At 41.0% G+C, this 8,826-nt stretch overlaps 1 protein-coding gene across 3 annotated transcripts; it reads left to right on the top strand.

The window, feature by feature from the left end:
• Positions 1-5,746: 5,746 nt before the first annotated feature.
• On the top strand, positions 5,747-8,381 carry LOC147144041 (uncharacterized). 3 transcript variants are annotated; one of them, XM_086038678.1, is made up of 7 exons: positions 5,747-5,760; positions 6,099-6,434; positions 6,509-6,580; positions 6,661-6,779; positions 6,878-6,926; positions 7,481-7,575; positions 7,692-8,381. In XM_086038678.1, exons 2-7 carry the CDS (start codon positions 6,390-6,392, stop codon positions 8,377-8,379), a joined length of 1,068 nt encoding a protein of 355 aa, XP_085894804.1. In that variant the 5' UTR covers positions 5,747-5,760; positions 6,099-6,389; the 3' UTR covers positions 8,380-8,381. The 3 variants fall into 3 exon arrangements, with proteins under 3 accessions (XP_085894804.1, XP_085894803.1, XP_085894805.1); XM_086038677.1 differs by lacking the exon at positions 5,747-5,760 and adding an exon at positions 5,772-5,845; XM_086038679.1 differs by lacking the exons at positions 5,747-5,760; positions 6,099-6,434 and adding an exon at positions 5,774-5,845.
• The last annotated feature ends 445 nt before the right edge of the window (positions 8,382-8,826 follow it).

The following is an 8,826-nucleotide window of genomic DNA, read 5'->3' as shown; positions in this document are numbered from 1 at the left end:
TTATTTTGAGCCGTCCTATCGCTATACCATTATGAAAGCAGAAAATTGTACAAAAAGTCAATGTTAAAAAGTATTGAGTAGGCAGTACGGTGTCATGGTGGTTAACACAAGTGCCTTACAGTTAAGAGATCTTGTATTTCTGTTAGACTCCAGCTCACCTGCCATTTTAATGACAACAAACAGTATCGCTATTAATAATAACAATATACTGATGTATATTTACTTGTATAATATTTTGATTTATAGCAGTTGATTTTAAGGCTCTATATTTATAATATAATATATTTCTTCATATTATACTCCTACACTTGCACGGCAAAGTAAAAATGTGTCAACATAACAAATGTTTTATTTAACTGCTTTATTGTTTACTGAATACTCCTCACCAGCCAACATTTTTTTTGTGCGTGTGTGTTATGAAATGAATGATGTGTGTTAATTACCAACATAATTTTGCTATTGTTCATAGCACTTATGCCCATTTTTGGGGCAAAGGGGTGAGGGTGACAAATTTTTTAAAATGGCTGGACTAAGCATGGCCGGAAGTGGATTTTAGTCGAGCCCACTAATCGGCCCTCATGAGTGTGACGTGCTCGCGAGGCAGCCAAATTTAATCTCAGCCTACTCGGTGAAAGGCTTCTTTTTAGGCTTCTTTCTACTCCCGCGTCTGCACGAGCAACAACTGCTGTTTTAGGGATTGTGGTATTGCCCCCCTGCCCCCTCTTGGAATGGTATGCCCCAGTTGCAGGTGGGAGGCGCGGGTTACGTGATGTGACAATAAGGAAATACATGCACGTTGAACGCACGTTGCTGTCTCATGTCTCTTCTTACACAGACAACTGCCGCATTGATTCACGTGACCGACGCATTGTGCTGTTGGCGACAGGTCTGCGACACATGCCACGCACACATCAGGAATTGTTGCTGCTCTGATCGGTCTATTATGTCACATGCTGCAATGACATACAGTTTCCCACACGGAGGAGGGAATGCACCACGCAGCTCGTTGCTGCTGCTGCAAAGCAAACTACTTTGGCAGAAGAAACTACGTTTCTTTAAAATGAAATTAAAAAAATAAACTCCTAATACAGATGCATGTCATGTCAAGAAGCAAGTCACCCACGTTCCCCCTTAGCCGCCACCATCCAGATCGTTTTCGCAATAAAATTAAATACATCGTCTAGTCATCTTGGTCCCTTGATGGTTGTAGCAGGCACGATATCCATTGTTGTCACTGTCTTTTCGAAGCGACGCCCCTGTTTCAAAACAACTTGTGTCCGCGAGTATAGTCAAGCTGCGCGCATAACTCAAGCATGGCGTCTTCCCTACTTCCGGAAATACACCATAGCAAACCTGCTGTGTATAGTGGTTTGCCGGCACACTTTTATTTTGAAGGTGAAGGAGGAAGTGTGAAAAATAAATAAGTAACTTGTTGACTGCGACTTCTGACCATCTGTTGGACCCAAATAATTATACAATACGACAAATCCAACCACGGGGCTCGCAATGCAAGTAAGCACACGCAATTGGGTAAGTAGTAAAGTACTACTGCCGCATTTGAAGCGTGTCCACAGCGGGTTAGAATTGTAAATTAGCCAGTCATCTTTAAAAAGCATCTGCCGTTAGTATCTCTCCCACGGATGCTTTTTTTTTTTTTTTTTGGGTCGGGGGGCGGAACGGGGCGGGGGACGACAATGTTTATGAATATATCCGGGGGGTCGCGGCCGGAAGGGTACCCAGGTGGAGGGTCGCGGCCGGCAAAAAAGGGTCAAGTGCCCAGCTCTGGCCCTGACAGACCAAACCGACGTCGGAGGTCGTGAAGCGTCGTGGCGTCTGTAAGCGCCGTCTGATTGGTGTAGTGGCCACCATCGTAGTGTCGTAACCCGTCTGTAAGTGTCTTGGGGGCGTTTACGTATGTTGATTTGGCGTCGCCAGCCGTGACATTTGGTCACTCTGACTGCCTGTTAGCCAGCAAATCAGCGTGCGGAGCACCAACGGGATGTGACAAATGCAGAAAAACAGTGAGCACGTCTCCGCTGCCTTAATCTTCTTACAAGTACAAGAGCGAGTGTTAACAATGTAAGTATTTCACAATACCATGACAAGAACGTGATGGTTTACTTCGCGTGGGAGTTCATCGTGAGCAAACACTATAGCTGAATGCATTGTTTACATTTTTATAATCCGCCCCGGGCCAACAGCTTTCCGGTTGGAGTTTTCTAACCATGAGAAATGGTGACTACTGCCGCCGATGGTATGGAAGGGTATTACATCTTCTGCATGCGCAGAAGGTATTTTAATGGTCAGCGTCAGTGTCTGTCGTTGCGGTGTATTCCTCCAGCGTGACGTGCCGACAGCCGGCCGGACGCCACAGGGGGTAAGCGTCTGTCACTGTTGGCCAGCGTCTTTTTGGTCTATCATGGCCTTAAAACAAAGTCGAGCAGTTTATTGGACTGACTTTTGTCCCAGCAGAGGGACAACACTTTGATGCATGGCTGTGTGACTGACATAGAAAGAAAAAGGAAAAGAAAGCATGTGTGTTGTCATGATTCTCGTCTGTTGCAGGCTGCGGCGGGATGGCAGGGCGTGCCTTCTGACGCCGCACCTGTTTTGAATGAGAGCAATCAAGGACTTTAAAAGGACTACTTCCACAATAGCCTGTTGTCGGATTATTGACCCTTGCTTGCCTCCGTTGCGCCAAGTGACTGATTTTCTAGACACCGTAGACATTGTTACTTGTCCTTTCCGATCGCGTGAGTTTTTTTCGTGTGTTGAGTGTTTTGTTTGATTATCCTGACGTGTTTTATTTTTTGTAATCTGAGTTTCCTTGTCCTTTGTTTGACAAATGATTTTGCGTTGTTTATTCTTGCTACATTGCTTTTTGCAAGTGCTTTTTGTGGATCGTTTTCTCCTGGCAGTTGTTGCCAGTGACCTTTGTTGTACTTTTACAGTCGTGAATTTTGATTTTCTGTAAATAAACTTTGTTAAATAGATTTTTTTCTCCTTGTCTGGGTTTATGGGATCCACCCTCTTACAGTTCCTACTGGAAACCTTGACGTGTGTCTGAATGTGAGCTTGCAAACGTCTCCAGTTGGTCCAAAATGCTGCTGCCCGCCTTCTAACTGGAGCTCGGAAGATCGAGCACATAACATCAATTCTGGCCTTCACTGGCTCCCAGTGCATTTCAGAGTTCAATTTAAGATTCTCCTATTTGTCTTTAAACCATTAAATGGCCTGGCCCCGGCATACCTCTCCGAGCTCCTCTACTCCTACGGACCAGGCGCTGCTCGAGGTGCCGAGGACCAAGCGGAGCCTCAGAGGGGATCGAGCCTTTTCTGTTGCCGGTCCTTCCCACAAAACAGCCCAATTTCTGGAGTAACCATTTTTTGGGGAGGTTGTTTTCTGCATAATAACCCAGAAACTTGGGTCAAATTGACCCAAGTAGTGGATCGGTCCATTTTTTACCCATAATTGTGTTATTTTTAACCCAACTGTTGTTAGTATAGCGAGTATTAAAGATAAAAGAACAGAACAGCAGAAGTTAGCTAGAAATTTTTCAACAGCACTATCAAGATTTTCTGTGAAAGAGCCTTGCAGATCTCAAGAAAAAACATATGTATTGATTTGTGGAGTCTGGATGACAGGTCATTGATGCATGACAAAAATGAGTAATAGCTTATTTTGACAAAGTATTTAACGCTACTTGACCTCCACAGTCGCAGACAAAAAGTTGGTCATTTGGTTTAACATGAGAGCATTAGTTCACTCTAAAGACTGAAAAAGCTGCTCTGTATCTCAAATAAAATCCAAAGAATCCCATGTTTGAAGTGATTTTGTGTGTGTGGGTAAGTGTGTATCTTTGTGTGTGCGAAAGCAATGGGCAGTAAATAGTCTCCAAAATATGCATGTGCAACATTAGTTCTCAGCTGTTGCGACCCTGGGACCTGCATTTTTTCTATTGTCGCAACCCACTTTTATAGAACTCAATTAACAATAAGGAATGTGTGTTCTTCAAAAACAGCCTTTAATTATCTCACATTTTTATGTTGTAAGTGCTTTTCAGAGAACCTTTTCAAGAAACTGAGGATGAAAATAAACACATGAACAAAAATGAGTACCTTGGCACAGATCTCTCAGAGAAAATGTATCATTGTATTCTCATCGGTGAAATGTGCATGTAGCATTTCTCCCAGACTTATTGGTACAACCGTACACCACACATTGTGGCATTTTCGCTGAAGAGCAAATAACATTTAAAACACCGCACAGAAATCAATGTGTTCAAGTTAGGAGTCCTTAGTGCGTGGCAACGTAAGATGGCCGGCGGCGGCTTCACTTCTCTCTATGGCAAGTATTAGGTATTGTGAATTTATCCTATATCTACTTCTATGTCTTGCACCGATTTTGCTAGCTAACAACCAATCAATGTGATCAATTGTCACAGATGGAAGACACCTTTTTCCATACTGCGATTGGTGGTCGATTAATTCAAATCATATTAAAAAAAATAGCACAATGACCCAAGAACCTCTTAATTCTTCACAATTTGAAACGTTGCTTCTCACTTTGGTTTGTTCCTGCTTGTACAAAGTATTATGAATATGTTGGACAAGAATGTTGTATGTGTGTGCATTTTATTGAATAAAACAATGACTCTGGTTGGTGTGATAAACAATGCTCACTCAGCCACATTGTTTGTTTGCTATGGTGTGAAAGTAATGATTTTGATTGACAATGACTGAAAGAACCAAAAGTCTTTACTAAAGACAGATTATTTTAAAGTTTGCATTGCGATCAATTGTAAAGTTATTCTTTACATATACAGTTGATATATAAATGAATTGTGGCAGAGTATTAAGGAGAGAGTGAGCAGGGATGGGCATGGCCAGCTCCGTTCCTGTTACAGTAAAAATGTGACAGTAGCAACCATTAATTCTACTCTTAATACTAGAATTGTAGTTTCATTTAGATTTTTTTTACAAATGTATTTACATTTTACTTGTATTTGACAATAAATTTGTTTCAATGAAGAATCAAGAACCAGTTCTGATAAGAATGCTATTTGAGCGGAATACTGACTAGTATGAGCTGATGTATTTATTATATGCATGTCTGACATATAAAATGCAAATGTTTTGAATAATTGACTAACCATAAGTAAATGCAATAAACACTTGATATATCACAGAATTGCCTCATGGGCATCCAAGTTCATGAGACACACCTGTGTAGTCTGTGCAATCCTAAAACCTGACACAAATGTAGCACCACACTGGTAATCCAAACAACTTTTTTCACAGTGCACTATAGTATATAAATGCAGTAAACACATGAAAAAAATAATAATTTATGACTGATACTCACGTTCATTTTTGAGGTACTTGATTAATTGTATGAATGAATGGTCTTAACCAATAATTACGTCTATCCAAATATGTTACATCAAAACCTGTTTGTTAAAAAATCCTTTCAGGGAAGATTAAGCAGGAACAACAATATTCGGATGATAATTCATTCCAATTCATGAACTTCGTGAAAACAACATCAATGATAATGTCATCATATCACAGATCATTTTGGAAGCGCATAGCTGGTTTATTTCATTATACGTATGTTGGTCATGTATCATGTAGAATACAGAATTGTATGTATTGTACTGTATATTCGATATGTATTGAAAAGTGAAACCACACCGAGCGCAGTATGCCTTTGTTTTCATTTTCATTATCCAATCGGAATCGCACAGCTTTGTGTTGCTAGGTAAGAACTATCCGGCAGTTATCAACATTTAGTGATCTGTGTTTCCATCCAACCAAGTGCTTATGGATACAAATAGACATGTTTGGTGAGGACAGTTTAAGTTGTTGTGCAATTGTTATTTTTATAAAATATTGTTGGTTTAAGTGGCAGTTGTGTGAACGGTGTTATTTGATTTATAGCCATGCAGCTAGCTAGCTAATCGAATAATTAGATGGCAGCTAATACTTTGGTTAATGATAAAAGTGCACTTCTTGTTGCTGATTATCACCCATAACAGAACACATTAGGCTACATGATGATCCATTTTGTGTCAAAGTCATTTGTTTCTTCCTCATCAGACCAGTCACGAGAACCGCCACGGCGCCTCACGACGGCGGAAGCCCTAACCGACCCTCGTGATTTAATCAACATTCAAATTGATAAGGACCACCGCCTTAGTTTAACGGTCAAACGGCAGCAGAATGTGTTGCTTAGCAACGATCAAATTGGGAGAACAACGTCATCCGTGACGTGTTCATAAGCATCTCTACCATGTGGAATTTACATTTCCTGGTGCGCACCAGAAACTTTAACTAACGTGCGCAAGTTAGTTAAAGAGCGTTTGTGCTAGATTGAGATAAAACGGCAACATGGATTTTATTGAGGGTAGTATTGGCATCTACAAACCACTGATGGTATGTATGTTCAGGTGTTTATTTGAAACTATGCATTAAGTGCGAATATGAGTATTGTCTTATTTTCGTTTTAGACGTTTTTTGACACTCCCGCATATAAACAATCAATGGAGACCTGCTGGAATGCTGTCTCTTATAAGCTACAGGTAAGAGGTAGCAGTTTGCACTGAAATACAAGAACAAGAAAGATGAGCAGAAAGATTGAATGTCTTAGTTTCTGCATTAGATCGGACTGTTGGCAGAACTTTTTGGACTCCAGCAGAAGAACCTGATCCCATCTGAGGTGACTGCTGATGCAATGGCTGACCTGCTGGTGGAGGAGACAAAGAATTCAGTTCGAATAAAGTTAGTATAAACTCCCAGCTACATGGTACTTAAACATGATTCTGTTGAAGAAAAGTGAAGATGCATAATGCTGACATTTTGTTGTCGTTTATTTGCAGGCTTTGGGAGTTTGAAGTAGAAGACTGCTTTGAGGCTGAGTCCAAGCTGGTAAGAGAAGACTTCGAACAGTTTGCACTTAGTTCTTTGCTGCACATGGTTTAGTTTTTTTTTGCCAGTACGTATATACAGAAAACATTCCATTTGAGAATAGAGATGCTCCGTCCGTGATTATAGCTTTGTAGCAAATCTTCCCTCTGCAGTCCCTGTGTCAGGTGAGGTAAATTAAAACAAAACAAAACAAAACAAAACAAAACAAAACAAAACAACCCATTAAGCGAAGTTAAGATTTGGAGCATCATAGATACATACATAAATAATGACATTCTGTACAGTAACAAAGTGCATTTTTCAAAAATATACCCACATGAATTACATTACTTATTCACATCTTGTACATTAGAAAATGTAGTTCGAAGATGTCGATGTTGACAGGTTTTGTTTTCTTAAGATCAAGTTTCTTTGAAGAAGGTCCTAGAATATCTATTGCTCTTCTATGCAGTGGGAGTTTGTTTATGGATTTATTTAAGAATGCTGGTTATCCAAAGTTGCATAAATCCTACAAATTATGTCACAGCTGATCATTGTGTCTTGTTCTTGTGCAGGTTTTTGAAGTGAACACCAGCATGAAGATGAGAGACATTGAGTTTGAAGCCAGACGGCTTCTTGACTCTCCTGAGATGATCCCTCTACAGTTAAAGTGAGTCTCCCTTCTTGCACATTTATTATCAGTCCAAGTGTAATATTTATGCTGCATGCAGTATTTATCAAACACGTGTATTACGTAATATATGCTTTTAATATGATAAATTCCAGACATACTACGATCCTCCGCAAAGCTCAGCAGTTTGCTGGGAGCTTGACTCAGCAGAAGGCCACCTATGTTGAGCTACTCAGCATACGTGCAATGGTGATAAAAGTTCTTCCAAAAGTCTTGCAGATCTTTTGGCTGCCTCCAACAACTACACCCTTCACCATGCCATCCAGGTACCTCAGTAAAATGGCTGTCGGAGTGACGCAGGCTGTGTTGGACCGCGTCTCCCAGACGCTATCCTCCAGTCAAATCCAATTCTCCTACTCCATAAGAGACAATTTGGTCCTGTCTATCCAGGAAAAAGTGAGACAGTCTTTCACTGCGCACGACCTGGTGGAGGGCATTCACAGCTTTCAACCACAGTTCTTAAAGACAATCACAGATGTCACAGTTGAAGAAATCAGTGCACTTTCTGCTCTTTTTGTATCACTCCCATCTTCACCATCCCCTTACTTGTCTTCAGAGACAGCTTCACTGCCAGACGAGGACAACGTGCTTAAGGAGCCAACCAAGGAAAAAGGCTCATTCGTCAGTGAGGGACCTGTTGATTTAGCGTCAGGTCAATTACTTCCTTCAAGCAAAGAGAAAGAGAATAGCCAGGATGGGACCAGAATGACGTTGAGCATCCTCAGCAACGTCTCTAACTGGATGAAAACGCTCTTTGTCAGAGAGCACAGACGAAGATCATAGACTTCTCACATTTACACAATGCATACCAGTGCCTTTGCATTTGGGACAGAACTCCCCGAAGTGGGTTCTTGATGTGTCACGCAGCAGTTGCAGCTCGCCTCACTGAAATAATTTGATGCATGGCGACGTCAGTGCAAAAGTTACCTCAATACAAAGAGAGTTGGCATTCATCTTTGGTGTTAAACTTCATACTCCAATTACGGTTGGTGGACTTCTGCCGACCTCTGAAGCAAATTCACAGGTGGACTTCAAGCCCCCAGCCTTCATCTTGCAAATTACACAAAGGACAGTGAGCTGGCGAAAAAAACAACAACAACTGAAAATGCCTTCTTAGATGACACTAATGTAAATGGGGCTTTTACTCTAACAATATAGTAGTTGTTGACTTTTGTCTCCTCTCATGCAGATTGGCAGAGAAAGCCACTTACATGATTTACTTAGAACATA

Source organism: Filicampus tigris, chromosome 8 (genome assembly GCF_054856515.1).
Source record: "Filicampus tigris isolate MCC_2025a chromosome 8, RoL_Ftig_1.0, whole genome shotgun sequence".
NCBI lineage: Eukaryota > Metazoa > Chordata > Actinopteri > Syngnathiformes > Syngnathidae > Filicampus > Filicampus tigris.
Note: the sequence above shows the minus strand (reverse complement) of the source record. Positions and strands in the feature narration are given on the sequence as shown.